General features: G+C 45.5%; 1 protein-coding gene across 2 annotated transcripts; it reads right to left on the bottom strand.

The window, feature by feature from the left end:
• Positions 1-71: 71 nt before the first annotated feature.
• Positions 72-25,624, bottom strand: LOC129818729 (N-alpha-acetyltransferase 25, NatB auxiliary subunit-like). Of its 2 annotated transcripts, none has more exons than XM_055874902.1 (23): positions 25,535-25,624; positions 16,884-16,969; positions 16,577-16,715; positions 16,213-16,331; positions 16,024-16,098; positions 13,184-13,370; positions 12,933-13,044; positions 10,144-10,233; positions 9,816-9,988; positions 9,521-9,633; positions 9,076-9,283; positions 8,743-8,832; positions 8,414-8,594; positions 8,229-8,328; positions 7,956-8,107; positions 7,617-7,742; positions 5,455-5,698; positions 4,886-5,009; positions 4,598-4,663; positions 4,313-4,410; positions 4,099-4,209; positions 2,536-2,685; positions 72-2,373 (listed from the first exon to the last, which is right to left on the bottom strand). In XM_055874902.1, exons 2-23 carry the CDS (start codon positions 16,941-16,943, stop codon positions 2,251-2,253), a joined length of 2,841 nt encoding a protein of 946 aa, XP_055730877.1. In that variant the 5' UTR covers positions 16,944-16,969; positions 25,535-25,624; the 3' UTR covers positions 72-2,250. The 2 variants fall into 2 exon arrangements, with proteins under 2 accessions (XP_055730877.1, XP_055730876.1); XM_055874901.1 differs by lacking the exon at positions 25,535-25,624 and adding an exon at positions 18,902-19,333.
• Between the last annotated feature and the right edge of the window lie 8 nt (positions 25,625-25,632).

The following is a 25,632-nucleotide window of genomic DNA, read 5'->3' as shown; positions in this document are numbered from 1 at the left end:
TGTGTGCTGTTGATTTGACATAATGCTTGATACAGTTGGTCTACTCAGTATTTTTGGTGAGACAACATTGATACAAGACTGAAACAAAACAGATTTATTCATTAAAAAAAAAAAAATCCTTTTGACATTCCAGTGTTTTTTGTTTTCCATTTTCTACCAAAAGAAAGACTAGGTGGGTATCAAGTGAGATGACATTCCAGATTGTCGACCACTTCTCTGCACATCAACATAAGTTCTACTCAGTCCACTAACAGCCTCTAGAGCGGGTCCATCCATCCGGGGATTTGGGCACGAGTCGTCCGAAGGTCATCTTTAGAGGGATGTATTTTGTAGGAGGATCAAACTGTTGCTCCCCTTCCATCCATGTCTTGTTTTAAAGAAGGAAAAGCTAAACTACCTACAAATCAAACTAAGCCAAAGCATATACTTCAATATTAGTCAGTCTGCTGCCTGCATTGGATAGTCTTTCAGTGCCCCCTGGTGGTCGTGGCACTAAACATCTGCTAGTTTCGTCTGCCTCGCTCGGGGTCGTACAACAGTACTAATGAACGTTGCAGATAATAGTCATGACTACAGAGGACATGATTCCTCACTCTACATGTTAGACGCCTGCTCTGCACAATGTATTTTATCTGAACGTTCCACAATGCTACTGAACATACCCGTGATGTGTCTGATACAAGTCTCCTCGCCCTGCTTGGTGTAGGTCTAGCTGTCAGTTGAAATGCCATAGCAACAGAGCCACATTTTTGGTATATAGTTAGTGACAGTTTTGGTTGGTGAAATTAATTATGGGGCGATTCAGTGCAGCTCATAACCGTTGACAAGATAGGAGAGAGACTAGGTGTTTTCTACAACAAAGGACATTCAACACATTTCCCATCTTCATTGCAATCTGACAGGTTGGTTGTCTTGTCTCCTTTGCATTTAGATATCTTAACTTTGGGTTTTAGCCGTTCTACCCGTTTATTCAGAGAAATGACTGTCAGGTTTCTCTCCTACGGTGTTAAAACAAACCATCCACTCTGTTGTAGGTGTTAGCTAAACCAGGCGAGCTACACACACTTCTTTGCACCGACACAAAATACAAAAAGAAGCGCTTGCAAATACATTTTAGATACTGGATGTATTTTCAAATTCATTATAATCTTGTCCCGTGATTGCTTTTTTTATTTGGCTTTCCAATAACCACAAAGGGGGTTTCAAACAAAATGAAAAAATAAAATAAAGAAAACAATGACCAAGTTAAAAAGGAGTTTGGGATTGAGGACTGAAATCAGACAGGCATTGATTGGTGGGGAGCAGGGAGATTAATTAACCAAGAGTGCACCACACCCAGAGGTACACACCTCCGGTCCTCCAGGGCTGTCTTCAGTTCTCCCCAGCTCTTTACTGACCCATTCAGTCACTGGCTGCCCGTAGAAGAGCGCACACAGCTGGCTTCTCAGGTTACTGGCTAAAAGGCGAGGCCTGAAATCACTGGAGTTGTGCACTCCTGCAAGAAACAGTTGAGGCTTTTCCGAGTTGGCCCAGCGTTCAGCTTTCCTTGCGTGTACAATTCGTTAAAAACCGTCTTTGTTCAGCTGTCCTTTGTTTTCATACAGTAAGCTAAGCACCATATCCACCCCATTTGTTCTTATGAGCAGAAGAGTGATTGACAACAGTGTCCATGTTTGGGCACCCAGATCAGGCTGGGGGAGTGAGGAGTCCAACATGGAAAAAAGGAGGTGCATATATTCTAATCTAACTGGGCTTCACCATGGAAACAACAGACTGGAGAGAAAGGAAAAAACTAAGGGGTAGCTTATATCTCATTTCAGTCACGTTCAGTCAAGGAGTTGATGTGTCATCTGCAGACTATGTACAGTCAATTATTGGAGTAGTTCTAAAATTGCTTATTTTGTTTGTCTATCTGTTGCTGTAGTATCTTTGAGGAGCTTCTCTGTGATGTTATCACAAACTGTGGTTCTGTGCTGAGCGAGAGCAGTGATGGTTCTCGGGGTGAGAAATGGCGGGAGGGAGGGGAGAATCCTGTGTTATATAAAGACACCCAGACCGAGGGATATGTGGAAAAGGAGAGGGAAGGGGATGAAGTGAAAGAGAGGGTGTGTTGGTGGCAGGCAGCCCTCCTTTGACACGAGCAAGGGGAGAAGGCTTTGGATGTGGGTGGAGTTAGACGATAAATGGTGACAGTATAATGGCGATAGTTGGGTATGAAGATGTCGATTGAAGGGGGATGGTTGATGCGGGTCAGATCTTGAGGCTCTTCAGCAAATCGGCTCTCTTCCTCAGTAGATCTCCCAGCTCCTGCAGCGAGCCAAGATAACTACTCTGAACCTTGTCCATGGCTGCCCTCGTAAACCCACACTCCTCCTGGGAGCGAGACAGGGAAAGATAGGGTAGAGGTACAGATTGACAGAAAAAGAAAGAAAGGGGGGGATAAAGAACAGCAGGAAGCATGCTTTTAACTTAGAAACTAAGCCAATGCTTAGGCACAAATCAATAATTCCTACACACACGCCCAGCACTACCAACCTGTGTCTGTGAGTATCCCTCCTCCAGGGTGAGTGCTGCTAGTTTGAGGGCCGTCAGGCTGGCCTCCTGCCCCTTCACGTGATCCAGAGCCTGGGTCACAACACCCTGCAGGCTGCCTGTCCACTCCTGGAAGCCACACAGCACCACAGGCTGTAGGGGCAGAGGGAGGGGGCAGAGAGCTACTGCGTGAATGGCTATGGTGTATTGTGAATGAATGAAGAAAATAAATGTAAATGCTTAAACTGCCTTTTGGGGGGGGGGGGTTCTGTTAAAACGATAAGAACATTTTCATAAAATGCAAATTCACAATGCAGCTGTGCTGCTGCCAGCATCGGGTTGGGTTACATGGTAAGTCCCTTTCAGATGGTTAAGCACTGCACTTGTACTACAATTAGTGTACTCACTTCCACCTCGCCAAGTGAGCATTTCCTTATTATATGTTTATTATGGTATGTATTCATTTGTGGATATCCATCACCCATTTCGTATATGTTATGAGTTACAATTTATATTATAGTTACAAATTTCCAAACGTACAATATGTTACGAATTCTAGCTAGGTGGCTTAAGTAATCAATCGTCTTATGTAACCGTCCTACTAAATTGAGTGTCCCGGATTTATATTTACTATGTTACGTCTAGACTATGAGACCAGGCTGCCATACAGGACTTCAATGCTGTTTCTTGCCTATCTCTGACATTTTCCCAACTATTAATGATGATGACGTACTGGTGGAGTCGACTCCACGTCCAAATCCATTTCTGTGTAAAGATTCGATTTCGCTAGTAATTGACTCCTAAGATTCAGTATTTTTGGAACGGAGGTGAGTTACTTCCGAGAACACAAACTTCTGAGAACACAAAGCATCTTTCATAGCAAGCTAGTGAGGGCCGAAGAGAGAGGGGAGGGGCAGTGTATAGGCAGGTCAGCCACCAGGCAGACAGTCAGAACCGTGCACTAGACCCATCTATCAGTAATTAAAAGCTGTATCTCACAATCTCTTGGCTTGCATGTGTCTCGCAACTTCAGTAAAGCAGGGCCTATCATCAATGAATAGGCATGGATATTGTACACGCAACAGACCAAAGACTGAACACACTCGCATCATTAGCGAAGAGAAAGAGCAGGGGTGTAATAATTAGTCCAAACAGTGGCAAAACGTTTTGTCAATAAAACAAGAGTTTCTATTGGACAAATGCAGGTAGGTCCCACCTCGTTTGCTTCCGTATAAGAATGGGCGTAATGAATATGGAAATAAATTCACCAAAGTAGCCCAAAGTTCTACGTAAATTACACAACTTTCCCCAGACCTTTATAGCCTGTCGTCTAGTTAGGCTATAACACCGAAAATAATACGTTGTGTTCTGATGACTGAAATGCTATTTTAATTTTGCGGGGGGAAAAAAATAAATAACATTGATTTTCGGTTTGGGACTTCCCTTAACATTAAGATTCCCAAGTTCGTTTAAATATTTAAACATTCACGCCCCGAGTATGGTGTGAATAGTGATGGGGTCATTCCAGAGAAGGGTCGTCGGAGGATAACGGTAGTAACGGTGTACCATGGCAGTGCTGCTGTCCTTCTTCTTCTTCTTCTTCTTCTGTAGGCTGGACTTGAGCGGTCGCAGTACGCTGGCAGAGTAACTGGCCACCCACAGCAACACACACACCGTCTGACCAGGACACACACACACACCACATATTATAATACATGTACATTTTAGTGATGTATTACTTTGTGTATGTCTAGCGTGACTATCACTGTAGTACACTGACCTCCACGAAGAAGACCAGCGTTTCTAATAGGGAGGGTCGGGTCATCAATCTGCCGTCTTTCATCTCCAACACTTCTCCTTTACATCTGGATAACATCTCTGGGTGGAGAGGGGCGAGAGAAGAGGGGAGCGAGGGGCAGAGATCAGCATGGGGGAATAAGAATGACCCACTAGTGATAACTCGACTAGAGATCTGAAGCCATGACGTCTCGTGTGGCTGACTAGACGGTCATTATTACCATGGACAGGTTGATCATCTTTAATAAAGATATCTGTGACGGGTTACCTCGGAGCTGTGCTACTGATGATTTGAAGGCGTTACAGATCTGGGTTTGGAGTTCCGACGAGTCGTCTGGAGAGAGAAACAGAATAAAGAGCATGACAAAGACCTCCCTCCTTTCTCCTCTTCCCCTCTCCGTTACTCCCTTCTCCACCCACTCTCCCTCCCTCCATCTCCTTCCCAGTCCTGCTGCTCCTGTAGATGGACAGATGGTTGGAGGCAAGTGGTAGGGGACCCTACATCCATCTCTCTCCACCCCCCACCCCCCCATCTCCCCTCATCTCCCTGTCTTACCCAGTCCAGTGGTCTCTAGTTCTCGTAGAGTCAGTGATAGTTGCAGAGCAGAGGCCTGACAGTGACAGCTGCCACTAGACAGAGCAGTGGCCAGGCGGGAGGAGGGAGGCCCCAGGAACGGGTACTAGAACAACACAACAACAGTTAGTGGTCCTGTGTGACTCAGTTGGTAAGAGCACGGCGCTACCAATTTCAGGGTCGCGGGTTCGATTCCTGCTGGGGCCACCCATATGAACATGTAGGCACTGATGTAAGTCGCTTTGGATGAAAGCCTCTGCTAAATATAAATATATTACATTATATAAACTGGGTGGTTCAAGCCCTGAATGCTGATTGGCCCACAGCCATGGTATATCCGACCGTATGACAAAACATTTATTTTTACTGCTCTAATTACATTGGTAACCAGTTTATAATAACAATAAGGCACCTCTAGGGTTTGTGGTATAAAGCCAATATACCACAGTTAAGGGCTGTATCCAGGCAGGAACAGCCCTTAGCCGTGGTATATTGGCCATATTCCACACCTCCTCAGGCCTTATTGCTTAAATATATTAGTGTGTGTGTACCTGTGTCTGTTTCTCTGTGATCTGGGCAGCGGTCTCAAGCGCCTGATCTAGCTGGGAGAGTAGGGTCTGGAGGGTGGAGCTTTTGACCGATATACCGTTCTCATTGGTCTTATCAGAGTTCCGTGGCGAGGGGGCGTGTCCGAGCAGAGCCAATGAGGCGAGGAGGCGGAGTGTGAGAGAGCGAACCTTCAACCAGACGGACTCCTCTTCTAGAGACAGACGACGATGCTCCTCAGTCAGCTCCCTGGAACACACAATTAACTGTGTTCATTTTATATGTAGAACTGAGAAGCTCCGTTCAGGTGACTTTTAAAAGGCCATTCTACTCCAAAATGAATGTAAATGTAATTATAATGACACTATATAAAATCTCCAGAAATGAGTCCGATAACATACTGGTAAAATGATTTGTTAATACCATGATTTGAACATAATTGGACCATGCATATAGCCTGTGCATGGTCCATATTATCAGGTATGCTAGCAATAAGGGACCGAGTGGCGCAGCGGTCTAAGGTGCTAGAGGCGTCACTACAGACCCGCGTTCGATCCCGGGCTGTATCACAACCGGCCGTGATCGGGAGTCCCATAGGGCAGCGTCTGAGTTCGGGGAGGGTTTGGCAGGGGTAGGCTGCCATTGTAAATAAGAAGAGGTTATTTAACTGACTTGCCTAGTTAAATAAAGGTTCAATTCAAAATAGAAGAAATCCTTATCACCTGTAGCCCAACAGAGCAGCACAGTGGCTAGAAATAAACAGGCTGAAGCATGGGGTTGCCTGTCTGTATTTACCTCACTGAGCTAATCATTAGCTAGATCCTAAATGGCATCTTTTAACTAACTAACTAGCATCGAGGGCCTCCCGGGTGGCGCAGTGGTCTAGGGCACTGCATCGCAGTGCTAACTGCGCCACCAGAGTCTCTGGGTTCGCGCCCAGGCTCTGTCGCAGCCGGCCGCGACCGGGAGGTCCGTGGGGCGACGCACAATTGGCATAGCGTCGTCCGGGGTAGGGAGGGTTTGGCCGGTAGGGATATCCTTGTCTCATCGCGCTCCAGCGACTCCTGTGGCGGGCCGGGCGCAGTGCGCGCCAACCAAGGGGGCCAGGTACACGGTGTTTCCTCCGACACATTGGTGCGGCTGGCTTCCGGGTTGGAGGCGCGCTGTGTTAAAGAAGCAGTACGGCTGGTTGGGTTGTTCTTCGGAGGACGCATGGCTTTCGACCTTCGTCTCTCCCGAGCCCGTACGGGAGTTGTAGCGATGAGACAAGGTAGTAATTACTAGCGATTGGATACCACGAAAAAATTGGGGAGAAAATGGGATAAAAATTTAAAAAAAACTTTTTAAAAAACTAACTAGCATCATACTGATGAATTTGATGCCCCACAAAACTGGCATAAACACAGTGACAATAATGCAGGCGTACCTGTTAGGGTAACTTGGGAGTAAAACGCCACCCAGAGTAACACCCCCACTTCCTGTACTTCTCAAAGAAACCACTTCACGTCACAATTTCCCCCCCCTCAACACTTTCCCTGGTTGCGACTCCTGCTCTTGCTCGACTAAAAATGTAATCCGTCTCATCACAATTTAAGTCACTCCCAAAAATAATTTTGAGGTAGGATGGTGTTTTGACCCGTGTTCCATTCTGCCCCACTGTCCTCTATCCACTCACAACTAATTGCCACGTGGTAACATGCTTAACCATGCCGCTGCTAAAATACTGCAGTAATATTTAGGAGTTGATAAATAAAGTAGGAATGGAACGCTGGGATGTCCCTCATTTCAACAAAGGCCATTGAAACGGCTGTTTTCCCCGTGATTGCACGATGAACTGTTGTGCATTGACGACTTGTCAGAATGCATCTTTCCCTCCCTATGGCACTTGAAACTTCAATGTGCCTTGAGAGGAATAATCATCTCTCCTAGAACGCGCAACACGATGACTAGGTAAATAGATCAACTATGGGTTTGTCTGTTTGTTCTATTCATTATGTTCGCAGAGGAAAAGTCTGTGGACTGTTATAGCATCTTCAGAAATATTTCTTCACGTTCCATATTTGTGGCGTGGCTGCAATGATTTTGCCGTGGGCACGGGGCCAAAGCTACATGACTCCGGCAGAAAAATGGATATAAGTCCTTGTTATATGTGTGCGTGTGTGTGTACCTGTCCTTGGGGTCCCAGCTGACGAGGACAGTCAGGTCTCTGTTGTCTCTCATGTTGTCCCAGGGAATATCATCTTCCTCAGGACACACACCCATCGCCTTCACACTCTCCTCCAGACTCAATGTGCTGGAACAAAACAGGAATACGTTACAGGTGTGTGTGTGTGTGTGTGTGGGTGTGGGTGTGGGTGTGTGGGTGTGTGGGTGTGTGGGTGTGTGGGTGTGTGGGTGTGTGGGTGTGTGTGTGTGTGGGTGTGTGTGGGTGTGTGTGTGTGGGTGTGTGTGTGTGGGTGTGTGGGTGGGTGTGTGTGTGGGTGTGGGTGTGGGTGTGGGTACTAACACGTCAGCCTCGGTGTACAAGTCCAGTAACATCCTCTCTGTGCGGACCTGAGCGAAGTGCAACGATTGGTTGAGCCGGGTTCTAAACGCTATGAATTCTGGGATCTTCTCAAACGCACCATACTTATAGGCCTGGATGATGTACTCGGAGGTCTGGGGGAGGAGAGAAAGGAGAAGAGACAAGGAAAGAGGGCCGAGGTGAGAAAATACCCGGGGAAACGTCACCAGAATATATGACATAGGTACGACGTCTTTAGATGCGACAGGGACTCACATCTTTCTGGTTGGAGTGAAAAAACCTGAGGGAGAAGTTACAGGACTGGGAGGCTGCAGCAAACTGCCCCAACGAGCCAGCATAGCGAGTTAACAGATACCTGGGAGAGAGGAGAGAATAGAAGGATCAGTGGTTTGAGTATGGTAACCGTATTGTATGGTGACGTGTTCGTACTATAAACCCACCCTATGGTGTCGTGCTGCACATGCTTGGCATCCAGGCTGGAGTAGAGGTCCACTACGGGCTGGAAGGCTCCCAGGCGACAGAAGAGCAGCAGCAGCAGTAGTTTGAACTGGGCGTTGGAGGGACTGAAGGACAAGCCCTCCTCTAACACGCCTAGAGACTGCCACAGCATGTTCTCATCGCCTAACACGCACAGACACAAATGTATGTTTGCATGTTAACGAACGCCCGGAGACAGCGAGAGTAGGAGGTCGGAGGGGGAGAGAGAGGCGAGAGAGAAAGAGTGTACGTCACGTGAGAGGGCAGAGAGAAAGCGAGAGAGGCGACTCACCAGTTTCTGTCCAGAGGTCGATGTAGACGTGGGCGGCCATGAGGCAGTACATGTCAGAGAACTGGAGCTCTGTCTTCAGACACGACTTCCCTGTTACACACACACTAACTGTAGTCAGACTCAAACCATTCATCTGGGTCTTCCCAAAATTGTCATTGCATCTCTTCCTGCAGTTTCTAAGTTAGATGCATAAAATGTTGGATAGACTGAAAGACGGAGAGGGATGGATGAAGATGGATAAGAGACGTATCGAGGAACGGATGCCCTCACCAAATTGCAGCCCACATAGTGGTAGTGAGAGCGAGAGAGAGAGAGGGGTCCTGCTGTTCTTACCAAACTGTAGTCCATAGTGGTAGTGGGCTTTGAGTTCTGTGATGAGGCGTAGCTTGCCCTCTGTGTCCAGAGCGTGTTGCAGTCCCAGCGCCCGGCTCAGCTGACACACACACAGGTGTCTCTGCAACGCCTTCGTGTCCCCCGGAAACCCAAAGCCATCCTCACCCGCCTCCCCCAACGGAACCAACTCCCCCAGACGGTTTTTAAACTACAGGGAGGAGGAAGGAGAGAGAACAGGAGAGGAGGAAGTAGATATGGTATTAAACTCATCAAGGGCTTGGTTGCTTGACCAACGTCCACTACTGGTGCTATTCTGCAGGTGAGAGTGTGTGTGTGTGTGTGTGTGTGTGTGTGTGTGTGTGTGTGTGTGTGTGTACCTGTGAGCAGAAGGTGTAGGTATATCTTCAGGTCAGTAATGCAGCAGGGTGTGTATGTGTGTGTGTACCTGTGAGCGTTGCTCGGGGGGCAGAAGGTGTAGGTATATCTTCAGGTCAGTAATGCAGCAGGGTTTGTCTCCAAACTTCCCAAAAAACTGAACCATCAGCTCCAACGGGTCACCTGAAGACCAACAGCCAATAGAAACGGTCAATGCAAACAGCCAAGGAAACTGTGGTGTGTGTGTGTGTGTGTGTGTGTGTGTGTGTGTGTGTGTGTGTGTGTGTGTGTGTGTGTGTGTGTGTGTGTGTGTGTGTGTGTGTGTGTGTGTGTGTGTGTGTGTGTGTGTGTGTGTGTGTACGTACCTAGCTCTTTCTCATCTGGGCAGCCCCTCTGTCTCAGTCTGTGTATGAGTTCCAGACAGGCCAGGTAGGGCCCTCTGAGAGGACGCGACTCCTTCTTGTCCTGCTCCTCCATCCTGTCCACCACAAACTTCACTGCCTCTGCCACCGTGGTCTGCACTGGGCCCTCCACACAGCTGGAGGAAGAGGGGAGGGGCAAAGGGAGAGAGGGTCAGATCAGTTCGTCTTGTCTTCTCTTACATGACATCGTAAAACATCCATCAAGAGGAATAGTCTAGTCAGCCACTATATAAACTTCTCTCACTCACACAGACACACACACAGTACTCACTGCTCTCCTTCCTCAGGCTGGCTCCAGGACTTGTCCATCAGGTGGAAGAGAGAGTCAAAATAGGAGAGATAGAACTGCCAATCATCAGGACTGGAGAGGAGAAAGAAGAGAAGAGAGAGAGGAGAGAAGAGAGGAGAAAGGAAAGAAGCGAGAGAGGAGAGAAGAGAGAGGAGAAAATAGAAGAGAGGAGAAAGGAGAGAAGAGAAAGGAGAGAAGAGAAGAGAGGAGAAAGGAGCGAAGAGAAAGGAGAGAAGCGAAGAGAAAGGAGAGAGGAGAGAAGAGAGGAGAGAAGAGAGGAAAAAGGAGAAATGAGAGAAGAGAGGAGAAAGGAGAGAAGAGAGGAGAAAGGCGAGAGGAGAGAGGAGAAAGGAAAGAAGAGAAAGGAGAGAAGAGAGAGAGAGGAGAAAGGAGCGAAGAGAAAGGAGAGAAGCGAAGAGAAAGGAGAGAGGAGAGAAGAGAGAGGAGAGGAGAAAGGAGAAGAGAAAGGAGAGAAGCGAGAGAGGAGAAAAGAGAAGAGAGGAGAAAGTAGCGAAGAGAAAGTAGCGAAGAGAAAGGAGAGGAGAAAGTAGCGAAGAGAAAGGAGAGAAGAGAAAGCAGAGAAGAGAAAGCAGAGAAGAGAGAAGAGAGAGGAGAAAATAGAAGAGAGGAGAAAGGAGAGAAGAGAAAGGAGAGAGGAGAGAAGAGAAGAGAGGAGAAAGGAGAGAGGAGAGAAGAGAGGAGAGAAGAGAGGAAAAAGGAGAAATGAGAGAAGAGAGGAAAAAGGCGAGAGGAGAGAGGAGAAAAGAAAGAGAAAGGAGAGAAGAGAGAGAGAGGAGAAAGGAGCAAAGAGAAAGGAGAGACGCGAAGAGAAAGGAGAGAGGAGAGAAGAGAGAGGAGAGGAGAAAGGAGAAGAGAAAGGAGAGAAGCGAGAGAGGAGAAAAGAGAAGAGAGGAGAAAGTAGCGAAGAGAAAGTAGCGAAGAGAAAGGAGAGAGGAGAAAGCAGAGAAGAGAAAGCAGAGAAGAGAAAGCAGAGAAGAGAAAGCAGAGAGGAGAAAGCAGAGAGGAGAAAGCAGAGAGGAGAAAGCAGAGAGGAGAAAGGAGAGAGGAGAAAGGAGAGAAGAGAAAAAAAAGAAGAGAAAGGAAAGAGGAGAAGAGAAAGGAGCGAAGAGAAAGGAGAAAGGAAAGAAAGGAAAAAAGAGAGGAGAAAGGAAAAAAGAGAGAATAGAAAGGAGAGAGGAGAGAAGAGAAGAGGAAAAGGGAGAGGAGAGAAAGGAGAAAAGAGAAAGGCGAGAGGAGAAAGGAAAGAAGAGAAAGGAGAGAAGAGAGGAGAAAGGAGCGAAGAGAAAGGAGCGAAGAGAAAGGAGCGAAGAGAAAGGAGCGAAGAGAAAGGAGCGAAGAGAAAGGAAAGGAAATAAGAGAAAGGAGAGAGGAGAAAAGAGAGAGGAGAAAAGAGAAGAGAAGAGAAAGCAGAGAAGAGAAAGGAGAGAGGAGAAGAGAAAGGAGCGAAGAGAAGAGAAAGGAGAGAGGAGAAAGGAGCGAAGAGAAGAAAAAGGAGAGAGGAGAAAGGAAAGAAGAGAAAGGAGCGAAGAAAAAGGAGCGAAGAGAAAGGAGCGAAGAGAAAGGAGCGAAGAGAAAGGAGCGAAGAGAAAGGAGCGAAGAGAAAGGAGCGAAGAGAAAGGAGCGAAGAGATAGGAGCGAAGAGAAAGGAGAGAGGAGAAAGGAGAGAGGAGAAAGGAGAGAGGAGCGAAGAGAAAGCAGAGAGGAGAAAGGAGAGAAGAGAAAGGAAAGGAGAGAAGAGAAAGGAAAGGAAAGAAGAGAAAGGAGAAAGGAAAGAAGAGAAAGGAGAGAAGAGAAAGGAGAGAAGGAGAAAGGAGAGAGGAGAAAGGAGAGAGGAGAAATGAGAGAGGAGAAAGAAGAAGACAAAGGTGCGAAGAGAAAGGAGAGAAGAGAAAGGAGAGAAGAGAAAGGAGAGAAGAGAAAGGAGAGAAGAGAAAGGAGAGAAGAGAAAGGAAAGAAGAGAAAGGAAAGAAGAGAAAGGAAAGAAGAGAAAGGAGATAGGAGAAGAGAAAGGAGCGGAGAGAGGAGAGAAGAAAGGAAAGAAGAGAAAGGAGAGAAGAGAAAGGAAAGAAGAGAAAGGAGAGAGGAGAAGAGAAAGGAGCGGAGAAAAAGGAGCGAAGAAAAAGGAGCGAAGAGAAAGGAGCGAAGAGAAAGGAGCGAAGAGAAAGGAGCGAAGAGAAAGGAGCGAAGAGAAAGGAGCGAAGAGAAAGGAGCGAAGAGGAAGGAGCGAAGAGAAAGGAGCGAAGAGAAAGGAGCGAAGAGAAAGGAGCGAAGAGAAAGTAGCGAAGAGAAAGGAGCGAAGAGAAAGGAGAGATGAGAAAGGAGAGAAGAGAAAGGAGAGAAGAAAAAGGAGCGAAGAGAAAGGAGCGAAGAGAAAGGAGCGAAGAGAAAGGAGCGAAGAGAAAGGAGCGAAGAGAAAGGAGCGAAGAGAAAGGAGCGAAGAGAAAGGAGCGAAGAGAAAGGAGAGAAGAGAAAGGAGAGAAGAGAAAGGAGAGAAGAGAAAGGATAGAAGAGAAAGGATAGAAGAGAAGAGAGTGGAGAGTGGAGGAGAAAGGAGCGAAGAGAAAGGAGAGGAGAGGAGAAGAGAAAGGAGAGAAGAGAGAGAGACGAAAGGAGAGAAGAGAAAAGAGAGAAGAGAGAAGAGAAAGAGGAGAAAGGGAGAAAGATCGGGAGTTAGTGTGGGAGAGTTTTAAGACACAGAAATGCTGAATGTGCATAAATGTGACTATTTATTGGAATATGTGGGTACTTACTTTTTGAGCAGTAGCTTGTAGGACAGAGCGTTGCATTCAGGCCAGAGCTGCAGCCGCTGGTACATCATCATACACTTATTCTCCCTGCTCCACAACTCACTGGTCAACTTCTCTATGGAACCATGCACATACACAGAATGAGTAGAAAGACAAGAATAATTCACAACCTACAAGCTGCACAAGTCCTCTCTCTGGGTCTCGAACACACACAATCTCTGTTCTGCGTACACACAGACACACACCACTCTTACCTCCCAGTGGACCGCGGACCACGTCGAGAGCCTCCACACACTTCCCCAGTCGCTCCAGGATCATAAAGTACAGCTGCACCTCAGCCTCAGCCTCGATCTTCTCCTCCTTCACCATCTTCTCCACCATGCGTTCAGCCAGGGGCAGGAACATGGTCTGGGCCAGCTTCTCATCCTGCGCAGAGATGGCCTGAAACACACAGAGCAATGACACACATGCAAGCAAACAACCACCCACGGTCACACGTACAGACTCACACATACAAAGTCACACACACACAGAGTCAGTCACCCATACAGTGTCACACAGTCACACACACAGAATCACACATACATACTCAGTCACACAAGCTAAATACACTCAGTCTCCAGTGTATTAGGTACAGCCAGCTAGTACAGGGTCCGACCCCTCTTTGCACCCTCAATCATTGCTCATTTGGTATCAAGGGACCTAACGTGTGCCAGGAAAACATTCCCCACACCAGTTCCCCACCACCACCAGCCTGTATCGTTGACACCAGGCAGGATGAAGCCATGTACTCCTGACTCTGTCATCAGCATGACGCAACAGGAACTGGGATTCGTCAGACCTGGCGATGTTTTTCCACTCCTCAATTGTCCAGTGTTGGTGATTGCGTGCCCACTGGAGCCGCTTCTTCTTGTTTTTATCTGATAGGAGTGGAACCCGGAGTGGTCGTCAGCTGCAATAGCCCATCCGTGACAAGGACAGATGAGTTGTGCGTTCCAAGATGCCGTTCTGCACACCACTGTTGAACTGCGCCGTTATTTGTCTGTTTGTGGCCCACCTGTTTGCTAGCTCGATTCTTGCCATTCTCCTTTGCCCTCTTTCGTCAACGAGCTGTTCACAGGGCTGACGCTGACTGGATGTTTTCGTTTGTTGCTCCGGTCACTGTAAACCTTAGACAATGCAGTGCGTGAAAGGCCCAGGAAGGCGGACGTTTCTGAGATACTGGATGCGGTCGCTTAGGTCACTCGTTTTGCCCATTCTAGCGTACAATCGAACAGTAACTGAACGTATTGATCCCCGTCTGCCTGCTTTATAAAGCAAGTCACAGCCACCTGACTCACTGTCTGTAGGAGCAAACCATTTCTGTGTACTTAATAAACTGGCCACTGGGTATATATAGTTGAAGTCGGAAGTTTACATACACCTACGTTGGAGTCATTAAAACTTGTTTTGCAACCACACCTCAAATTTCTTGGTAACAAAAATATAGTCTTGGCAAGTCAGTTAGGACATCTACTTTGTGCAAGACAAAAGTAATTTGTACTTATTTGACTTACAATTCACTGTGTCACAATTCCAGTGGGTCAGAAGTTTACATACACTAAGTTGACTGTGCATTTAAAAAGCTTGGAAAATTCCAGAAATTATGTCATGGCTTTAGAAGCTTCTGATAGGCTAATTGATATAATTTGAGTCAATTGGAGGTGTACCTATTTCAAGGCCTACCTGTATTTCAAGGCCTCTTTGCTTGACATCATGGGAAATAAAAAGAAATAAGCCAAGACCTCAGAAAAACAATTGTAGACATCCACAAGTCTGGTTCATCCTTTGAGAGCAATTTCCAAACGCCCGAAGGTACCACGTTCATCTGTACAAACAGTAGTACGCAAATATAAACACCATGGAACCACGCAGCCGTCATACCGCTCAGGAAGGAGACACGTTCTGTCTCCTAGAGATGAACGTACTTTGGTGCGAAAAGTGCAAATCAATCCCAGAACAACAGCAAAGGAGCTTGTGAAGATGCTGGTGGAAACAGGTACAAACGTATCTATATCCACAGTAAAACGAGTCCTATATCGACATAACCTGAAAGGCTGCTCAGCAAGGTTCTTCCTTGCTGAGCAGCCTTTCAGGTTATGTCGATATAGGACTGAACGCATTGAAGAATGCGTTCAGTGGAGCCTCGCAAGGAAGAAGCCTCTGCTCCAAAACCGCCAGAGAACGGTTTGCAACTGCACATGGGGACAAAGATCGTACTTTTTGGAGAAATGTCCTCTGGTCTGATGAAACAAAAATATAACTGTTTGGCCATAATGACCATCATTATGTTTGGAGAAAAAAGGGGGAGGCTTGCAAGCCAAAGAACACCATCCCAACCGTGAAGCACGGGGTGGCAGCATCATGTTGTGGGGGTGCTTTGCTGCAGGAGGGACTGGTGCACTTCACAAAATAGATGGCATCATAAAAATGATGTGGATATATTGAAGCAACATCTCAAAACATCAGTCAGGAAGTTAAAGCTTGGTCGCAAATGGATCTTCCAAATGGTCAATGACCCCAAACATACTTCCAAAGTTGTGGCAAAATGGCTTAAGGACGTCAAAGTCAAGGCATTGGAGTGGCCATCACAAAGACCTGACCTCAATCCTATAGAAAATTTGCGGGCCGAACTGAAAAAGCGTGTGAGAGCAAGGAGGCATACAAACCAGACTCAGTTACATCAGCTCTGTCAGGAGGAATGGGCCAAAATTCCCCCAACTTATTGTGGGAAGCTTGTGGAAGGCTACCCGAAACATTTGACCCAAGTTAAACAATTTAAAGGCAATGCTACCAAATACTAATTGAGTGTGTGCAAACTTCTGACCCACTGGGAATGTGATGAAAGAAATAAAAGCTGAAATAAATCAGTCTCTCTACTATTATTCTGACATTTCACATTCTTAAAATAAAGCCGTGATCCTAAGTGACCTAAAACATGGAATTTTTTACTAGGATTAAATGTCAGGAATTGTGAAAAACTGAGTTTAAATCTATTTGGCTGAGGTGTATGTAAATCTCCAACTTCAACTGTATAGTGATAGACCATGCCTACCTGCATGACCAGACTCATGACAGACCAGAAGTAGTAGGGGTTCTTAGGAACGATCTTATACAAAGCCATCCCTGCCTACAGCCAGAGAGAAAGAGAGACATTAGATAGAACTACACAAAAGACTTGAATTACTGTAGCACAATACATAATTTGTTCACATGTTATTACTGTGTGTGTGTTCGTTCTGACCTGCTGCATCTTCTTGTACTCTCCAACGCGGGCGTAAGCCATGAACAGGTGAGAATGATACTCCTCACTGAGTGGAACCTTCTTCACCGCAGCTTCATACAGCTTAGTCACCAACTCAGCTACAGAGAGAGGGGAGGGGGAGAGTCAACAGCATCGAAAAGATCATATAGAGAGTTCTCTCTCTCTCTCTGTGTGTGTGTGTGTGTGTGTGTGTGTGTGTGTGTGTGTGTGTGTGTGTGTGTGTGTGTGTGTGTGTGTGTGTGTGTGTGTGTGTGTGTGTGTGTGTGTGTGTGTGTGTGTGTGTGTGTGTGTGTGTGTGTGTGTGTGTGTGTGTGTGTGTGTGTGTGTGTGTGTGTGTGCTCACGGTGGTGCATCTCTCGGTACAGTATAGTGAGAGCCTGTAGTGAGTTGTCGTCGGTAGGTTCCAGGGTGGCCACCTCCTGGGCCAGGCTAAACGCCTCATCCTGCTTCCCTGTTCGCTGCAGACCGATGGCCTTCAACACCTGGGGAGAGGGAGATGTGCCTCAGTAACATGCCACCCTCATCATCATAGGGGTGTGGAGTAGAGGTTTGAGGTAGGGGCCTATGGGGTCAGTTTTGGGCCAGGCCAGGAACAACTCTGGGCTCCATCTTGGGCCCTAAATACAGCCCAGAACCAGAGTCCCACCCACCTTGGCACAGTGCAGGTCCTTGTGTTTCTTCAGCAGTTTGTCAGCCTGCTGGATCGCCATCTTGTTGTTGCCATTGTCCAGGTAGTCTGATGGGAGATGACATCACAGCATCAGGCAACCTACTCCATACAGTACACAGTATGACGCACACGCCCACACCCAGTCAAGTCCCACACAAAGGGCAAAGGAGCTATTCCTTCTATTTCTCTACAAACCATTCATGGAGTCCTAAGACGCCGCAGCATCCAGTTTTTTTTATAGACCGGCAGAGATTTCAATAATTCAACCAAAGCCATTCTCAGGCTCTAAAAGGAGTTTCTAAAATGACATTTTCAAGATGTATGAAGGACATGACAACAACACAGTAACTAGGAGAGGCAGAGAAAGAGTCATGGCCCTGATATTTATAAGACAACAAAAAACAAGAGAGGAGTAACTTTTTAAAACCAGCAGAATTCTGCTACAGCCTGTCTGATGAACTAACCATGCAAATACACTCCGTGGTGTGTGTCCGCGTGTTTATGTGGTTCACTATGTGTACTGTCTTGAGTGGAGGTGTTTGGGCATGTGTGTATTTGTGCGAGTGCCCAAAAGTGTGACGAGATTAGAATGTCTATTTGTATGAATGACCGACAGTGTCTGTGTATTTGGTCTCTGACCTCTGCCATTGTTTGCGACCTTGATACACACAACTCTCTCTCACTGTTGTCCTCCCGTGGATCACAGCAGAGCACACAGGCACACACACAGTCCCTTTCCCAGGGCAAGCTTGGAGTCTAGGCTTCTAGACAGCTGGGTGCCAAAATTAACCCTGCCAGACAGACAGACACAGTGCTCTACACTATGTCATCAGCCCAAATGGCAGCTAGGCCTTAATCATTGTGTCTCGTGTTGGCCATTATGGTTTCCCACTCTTCATGATCCGAGTTCCCCAAGATCAGTGCCAACATATATACAGTATCTAGACCCATATAGCAGTTCCATTTTTCATTGTGTGCCCACTGTCCACTCACTGACAGCATGTCACGTGATGATAATCAACTCTACATGGTTTTAGCAGAGCTTTTGAGGACAGAGAAAAGTTGAGAGAAAACAGAGCCTCAACAATGGTGAGTGTTTATTATAGCAGTCATTGATATAAATCTAACTGGATCTAGTTATCTGTATGATGGAACGCGTCACTAGAATGTAATCGAATGACCAAAAACAGAGACTAACGTTACAGCATCAACACAACCAGGCATATCAAGTTAGCCTACCTTAATCCTCTTATGCCCATCTGACACATAACGTTACCGTTAACTAGCCATGATCACTGATCTGTATAACCCAATGAGTTAAAATCAGCAGAGTGAGCACGAAATGAAACACACCCGCCAATAAAGCAAGCTAACCAGTTAGCTAACGTTGGCATCACAGTTCACAACCAAGAACATCTTGTCTTGCCCCTGTGGCAGCCTTTTCTAGCGAGCTGAGCTAGCTCGGACGTTAAAATTTGTGTAACTGATAATACACCCCGATGTACTGTATCTGAACAACAAGCTACCTAGTTAGCTATAGCTGTTGATATTTCTGCCACATACAAAACTATTTGCAATACGGTTCAGATTCATCTCGGTTTCTGCATACTAACTAACATGGCTAGCTAGCTTATTAGGTAGCTTACCGGTAACTAGCTAGCTGTCAAATATAGGAGACCTGAACTTTACGAGTGAGAGAGACTGATTGTTGAAGCTCTTTGGCGTTTCGTTTAAAGCAAATCTGTCTCATTGTGCGTAATTGGTGGGCAAACGGTCTGCAGCTGTGCGCTGTCAGAATTGTGCTGCCATCCACTCAAGGTGCACTGTCATTCAACACTGCAGGCGAATTGAGATCGGGGCTAAGACTTCGGGGCCCGCGGTACTGCCCACCGAGTCCCGGACACAAGGTACTGGCCAGATGATCACTCCGGTACGTCGATAAACACTGACAAAACATTTAACCAGACAGAGATGGGCTGTTTTTCTGCGAATTGTTACCGTAAATGGGTCTGAGTCTCCTGTCGTTAGGGTCTTGCACATGGCCTCTCGCCGCCATGTTGGAGGTTACCAGGGTATATGGCTGAGCATGCGCAGTCGCGTCAAACAGGCAGGGATTTTTCTTCATCTTTGAGGTTTATTGGCAGACTACACTCATAAAGTGTATTGCCGCCACCTACTGTACGGGGTAGTAAAATATCCCAAAAAACAAAATATGTTTTGTACGAACAAATTCTTACTAACTACCAAAAACCAAAAACACTAACCAAAAGTCAGGCTACTTCTTCTGTTAAAATCCAATCTGACAGGCAGGAATTAAAAGCGGGAGTAGGATTTCAGTAGAATTCAACTGAATTTTCAATAAACTCAAAACAGTTTATGAAAAAGAAATGTTACAATACAGTCTAAGTATGTCAACTGCCATTAGGCCATATTGACATGTTATCATTTGAAAATATCAGACTGTTGTTTCTTTCATCCAGTTCACAATGACACGTGACTGTTGTGTTAAGCTGTGTCACTAGGAGTTCATTTTAGTTTATTAGGATCCCCATTAGCTACTGCACATGCAGCAGCTGCACTTCTTGGGGTCCACATAAAACGTACAAATAAATGTCAAAATACAGAACAGTTATAGACAAGGACGTTCAATAAATAAATGAAACATAATTACATAAAACATGAATAATAATACAAAATAAGAGTTATATATTGGAAAGACACCAAGAGATTAAAAAAAATACAATTTACACACTATTCATATTATATACAGTTAAATTAGACCTTTGGAAAGAGGAGAGGTGCTGTGATACAATATGATGGGGTTTTTTAATCTGTTTTTTAAAGCTAAACTTTTTTTCCTGAGTAACCTCTTGTGGCAGAGCATTCCACGATGACATGGCTCTATACATAACTGAGCGACCCATTAAATGCGTTTTTGGTTTGGGTACAGTGAAGAAACCCATAATGGTGTGTCTTGTGGGGTATGTACTGTATGTCTGTTTGAAGTGTATGCAAATAGATTATACCTGTGATTAGGCATTTTCAACACACAAATGTTTCTTAAAAAGATTAGAAGAGAAGTAGTACATTTCTCCTCAACCCTGAAAGACTATCATGCATGTTGTTGATGTTAGTTCTATGTGTGCAGTTAAGAGCAAGCTCTGTTTTGAGCTAGCTGCAGCTTTGCTAGGTCTTTCTTTGCTGCACCTGACCATATTATCGGATCACTCTTGCCCTTGGTCTTTCAAACTCATCTGACTCACCTGTTCTAGAGATACAAAATTAGATTAGAGCAGAACTATCATTTAAAATGTCTCCAATAAAATGTAATTGATCACAATATAAGTGATATACCGATCTGCGTTGCAGGATGACGTCGTAAAGCGGCAATCAGCAGTTGAAACAATAACAAAGCACATTCCCCGCTACTGTTTTGCTAAAAAGCTGAGGGATGGGGCTGAAGAAATGCAACCACTCAAATTCACAGACAGAGCTATGAATGCAAGGACCAACCATTTATTATATAAAAATTATAGTTTTAACCATGTTGACGCTATACATTGTTTGTTTGTGTTTACTTTGTTTAAAACATTGGTGCAAAACAAGCTCACATTTTGGGTTCTAATGGGGTACGACAGTTGAACTATGCTAATGAGGCATTTCTAAGTTATATTCTTCAAGAATCAATGGGTACATATCAATGGTTTAAATGTCAAAAAATGTATTTAGCAACTGCAGATTGCCACTTTAACCAAACTACAGCAGATCACTTGAAATGATCCCCACACCCATCCTTACCAGTAATGTACTGTACTAGTTCACAGGTGTTTAAAAACCTACACTCGATCCCTCCGATGTCAACAACTACAGACCAGTATCCCTTCTTTCTTTTCTCTCCAAAACTCTTGAACGTGCCGTCCTTGGCCAGCTCTCCTGCTATCTCTCTCAGAATGACCTTCTTGATCCAAATCAGTCAGGTTTCAAGACTAGTCATTCAACTGAGACTGCTCTTCTCTGTGTCACGGAGGCGCTCCGCACTGCTAAAGCTAACTCTCTCTCCTCTGCTCTCATCCTTCTAGACCTATCGGCTGCCTTTGATACTGTGAACCATCAGATCCTCCTCTCCACCCTCTCCGAGCTGGGCATCTCCGGCGCGGCCCACGCTTGGATTGCGTCCTACCTGACAGGTCGCTCCTACCAGGTGGCGTGGCGAGAATCTGTCTCCGCACCACGTGCTCTCACCACTGGTGTCCCCCAGGGCTCTGTTCTAGGCCCTCTCCTATTCTCGCTATACACCAAGTCACTTGGCTCTGTCATATCCTTACATGGTCTCTCCTATCATTGCTATGCAGACGACACACAATTAATCTTCTCCTTTCCCCCCTCTGATAACCAGGTGGTGAATCGCATCTCTGCATGTCTGGCAGACATATCAGTGTGGATGACGGATCACCACCTCAAGCTGAACCTCGGCAAGACGGAGCTGCTCTTCCTCCCGGGGAAGGACTGCCCGTTCCATGATCTCACCATCACGGTTGACAACTCCATTGTGTCCTCCTCCCAGAGTGCTAAGAACCTTGGCGTGATCCTGGACAACACCCTGTCGTTCTCAACTAACATCAAGGCGGTGACCCGTTCCTGTAGGTTCATGCTCTACAACATTCGCAGAGTACGACCCTGCCTCACGCAGGAAGCGGCGCAGGTCCTAATCCAGGCACTTGTCATCTCCCGTCTGGATTACTGCAACTCGCTGTTGGCTGGGCTCCCTGCCTGTGCCATTAAACCCCTACAACTCATCCAGAACGCCGCAGCCCGTCTGGTGTTCAACCTTCCCAAGTTCTCTCACGTCACCCCGCTCCTCCGCTCTCTCCACTGGCTTCCAGTTGAAGCTCGCATCCGCTACAAGACCATGGTGCTTGCCTATGGAGCTGTGAGGGGAACGGCACCTCAGTACCTTCAGGCTCTGATCAGGCCCTACACCCAAACAAGGGCACTGCGTTCATCCACCTCTGGCCTGCTCGCCTCCCTACCACTGAGGAAGTACAGTTCCCGCTCAGCCCAGTCAAAACTGTTCGCTGCTCTGGCACCCCAATGGTGGAACAAACTCCCTCACGACGCCAGGTCAGCGGAGTCAATCACCACCTTCCGGAGACACCTGAAACCCCACCTCTTTAAGGAATACCTAGGATAGGATAAAGTAATCCTTCTAGCCCCCCCTTAAAAGAGTTAGATGCACTATTGTAAAGTGGTTGTTCCACTGGATATCATAAGGTGAATGCACCAATTTGTAAGTCGCTCTGGATAAGAGCGTCTGCTAAATGACTTAAATGTAAATGTAAATGTGTTTTGAACGCAGCAATAGTCCGCCACAATGGACACGTCATAATACCCATAAAAACATGGAAATTGTTGCAATGGTTTTTCCACCATTCATTTTTTACAACAAATATAAATGAATCGTGCGTTTGGTGTAGGCTTCCCTTGGCGTGACTTTTGATAGCTGTGTAATTCTCTCTCGGACAAGGTGAGTTTTATCAATATATTGGCCTCAATTTACTCAAAAAAATTTGCTATGGTAATTATTGATACAAGTTACCTTGTCTGAGATCGCCATGGGTAAGCCTACACGAAATACAGACCTTACATAAAGTAGTTCTAAAATCCCAGATTGAAAAATGAATGGTGAAAAAAAGATTGCAACCATTTCCGGGTTTTATGATTCATACAGTGGCACTAATGCCCCCTTCAAAACAATTGGGAACTCGGAAATCGCTGACTTTTGAGCGTTCAAAAAAACTTGGAAATGACTAGCCCCGACTGGGAAAATCGATATGAAGGTCACCCAACTCGGGTCTCTTTCTAGAACTCCGACTTTCAAACCTGATTATCACTGACGTCATTATTTTACCTTTTATTTTACCGAGTTCACAGTTGTTTTGAACGCGGCAGAAATACTGATAAGCCTGGTGCCCAAATTGATTGAATTTGTCGCGCAGTGAGAGTCGAGTGGATACCAACGGATTCGGTTCAGTCTATCGTCCAAATGAGTTCTTCCCAGCTAGCTAGTTTATGCTTGTGGCTACACTATCTAGCTACTTTCCGCTCCTTACTGCGACAAACGAGAGCGAAGGATACTGCTTCATGTTGTTTTGTTGCCGGCTTGCAGTGCAAATTCTCCTCATTGAATAGTAGATTGTATCGTGGTGGCATTCCTTTTTAATATTTTCTTCACTCCAGATACAAACGTATACAAACAACAATTTAAAGGCGCTACATGGGCAATCCGCCGTCTGCATTGGCCGTGCAGCATTTATGGTGATAAGGCCTCTGCATAAATCAGGAAGCATTTATGGTGATATGGCCTCTGTAAAAGCCAGGGCATTCATACTTCTTGTGTTTCACCGAGCAGAGCTGTGTTGAGGAAGTGAGTTTGTTTATACAGGACCTCCCGCCCTCACCTACCACAAACCAATCATGTCAATGCTGAGCTATATGGAGCCTCCACATAGTTGCAACTTTTGAGAGGCGCACGGGGATGCCCTACGAGCTCATTGTTCTCTGCATCCACCAGAGGCTCAGCAATTGCACCACACCATCCATATGGCGCCTCCAACCACATTTGACTGATCAAGCAGAAATTGGCTCTAACAGATGCACACAAACATCAAGGTGGCTTTCAGATGGAGCTGGTTACAACCAATATTAGAAGTTATTTCTCGTGTAGGCTGCTATCCTACTCAAAATAAAATCAAGTTGTATGGGGGAAAAAATGAATATATATTGGCACCCTTGAACTCACAGGTAGCTAAGATCATTGGGCCAGTAACTGAAAGGTCGCTGGTTTGAATCCCCAAGCCGACTCGGTGAAAAATCTGTTGATGTGCTCTTGAGCAAGGCACTTAACCCTATAAGTGCTCCTGTAAATTGCCCTGGAGATGAGCATCTGCTAAATGACTAAAATGTAAATGTAGTGTGAGCAACAATAATGGACTCAGCAGTTCACTTTCAAAATAAATGTCCTCCATTGAAACTGATGCAAACAGATAGAAATAGTGGAACAGTACCACAATTGGACTATATAATACGAAACAAGGTTGGAATGTTATTTATATATATATATATATATATATATATATATATATATATATATATAAATAAAGACAATAGTTAGTTAATTTGACACAAAAAAAGTGCAAATTTACAATTGGCTCATTCATCCCCCTCCTCTCCCCTGTAACTATTCCCCAGGTCGTTGCTGCAAATGAGAACGTGTTCTCAGTCAATTTACCTGGTAAAATAACGGTTAAATAAAAAATAAAATCTGTTGAAATCGCACTGTGTGTGTATTAGACTTCAGAATTGCATTGGGGTATACTTATATGCACTGTACAGCCTTACCTATGGATATTGGGTTCTGTTGCACCCTATACAACCACTGGGATTATTATTATTATTTAACCCTGCTGGTCATCTATGAATATTTGTACATCTTGGCCATGTACTGTTATAATCTTAACCCGGCACAGCCAAAAGAGGACTGGCCACCCCTCAGAGCCTGGTTCCCCTTTAGGTCTCTTCCTAGGTTCCTGCCTTTCTAGGGAGTTGTTCCTAGCCACCGTGCTTCTACATCTGCATTGCTTGCCGTTTGGGGTTTTTGTCTGGGTTTCTGGCAGCACTTTGTGACATCAGCTGATGTAAAAAGGGCTTTATAAATACATTTGATTGATATAAGTAGGACACGTGACATGCCGGCAACTTTGAGAAAAAAATACTTTATATCAGAGTTGTCTCGAGATGGCTATGCATATTCATGCTATGAGGCTATCTTTACATTGAATACAGTTGGTTGACGTCAACAACCCTCGTCGAATATTTAAAAAAAATTATAATAAGATGTATCCACCAATCCAAAGAAAGGATAGGCAGGAGCTAGGCAGCCCGCCGTGCCGCTTTGTGGACAACGACTCCCATTGATTGGGCGGAGAGACATGTATTTTTTTTTATGTAATCCTTAATTAAACTAGGCAAGTCAGTTAAGAACAAATTATTATTTACAATGACGGCCTACCCCGGGCAAACCCTGACGATGCTGGGGCAATTGTGCGCCGCCCTTTGTCTCTTGTCAGTATATCCATAATCACAGCCACAAAGTAATAATTTATCTTCTTAAGATCCGATTTTAAACCAAACCACACTGATAACCGTATGCCTAACTTTAAATTAATTGTTGTTTTCATTCATTTTTACGAAATAGGCCAATTGGACTTTGTGGCTGTGGTAACTAGTCGATACCATGAATCAGTGTATGTGAACGTGAGTAGATTAACTTGAAAACAACGGTCGGACATCTTGGACGCAGTTCCAGTGCTTCTTTAGTTATTATTAGTATTATTATTATACCTAGGCAAATATAGTTTTAATCATGACGTCAATTTAATAACCCGGAAGAGGTTCTTCACGGGGTCAGATCCATTTTCGTAGCTAAATAGTGAATTCTTGAAACACATATTTTTTGATAATTCAGTGGTATGTGTGTGATCGTTAAGAAGTCGTCATGTTAGTGTTTCGTTAAACGTCATACTTTATCCCTCTCTTTAGCCAGACATTTGGCTTGTTAACTTAGATACTCACGTAAATAGCTGCTGGCTAGGTTAGCTGTAACTTGCTAGCTGTCAGACAGTCTGTGTTTTGGTTTGGTTTTTCGTAGAGAAGAATCGTCATTCTTTCAT

The sequence above is a fragment of the Salvelinus fontinalis genome, chromosome 21 (assembly GCF_029448725.1).
Source record: "Salvelinus fontinalis isolate EN_2023a chromosome 21, ASM2944872v1, whole genome shotgun sequence".
NCBI classification, from domain to species: Eukaryota; Metazoa; Chordata; class Actinopteri; order Salmoniformes; family Salmonidae; genus Salvelinus; species Salvelinus fontinalis.
The sequence above is the reverse complement of the archived record's forward strand: the minus strand, read 5'-3'. Positions and strand labels throughout refer to the sequence as shown.

Coding starts and splice junctions, on each gene's coding strand:
- LOC129818729 (XM_055874901.1), bottom strand. CDS start 19,028: ATGAAGAAAAATCCCTGCCTGTTTGACGCGACTGCGCATGCTCAGCCA. Junction 16,099..16,212: donor AGTACAAGAAGATGCAGCAG/GTCAGAACGAAC, acceptor CTCTGGCTGTAG/GCAGGGATGGCTTTGTATAA. Junction 9,989..10,143: donor CAGCCTGAGGAAGGAGAGCA/GTGAGTACTGTG, acceptor CTCTTCCTCCAG/CTGTGTGGAGGGCCCAGTGC.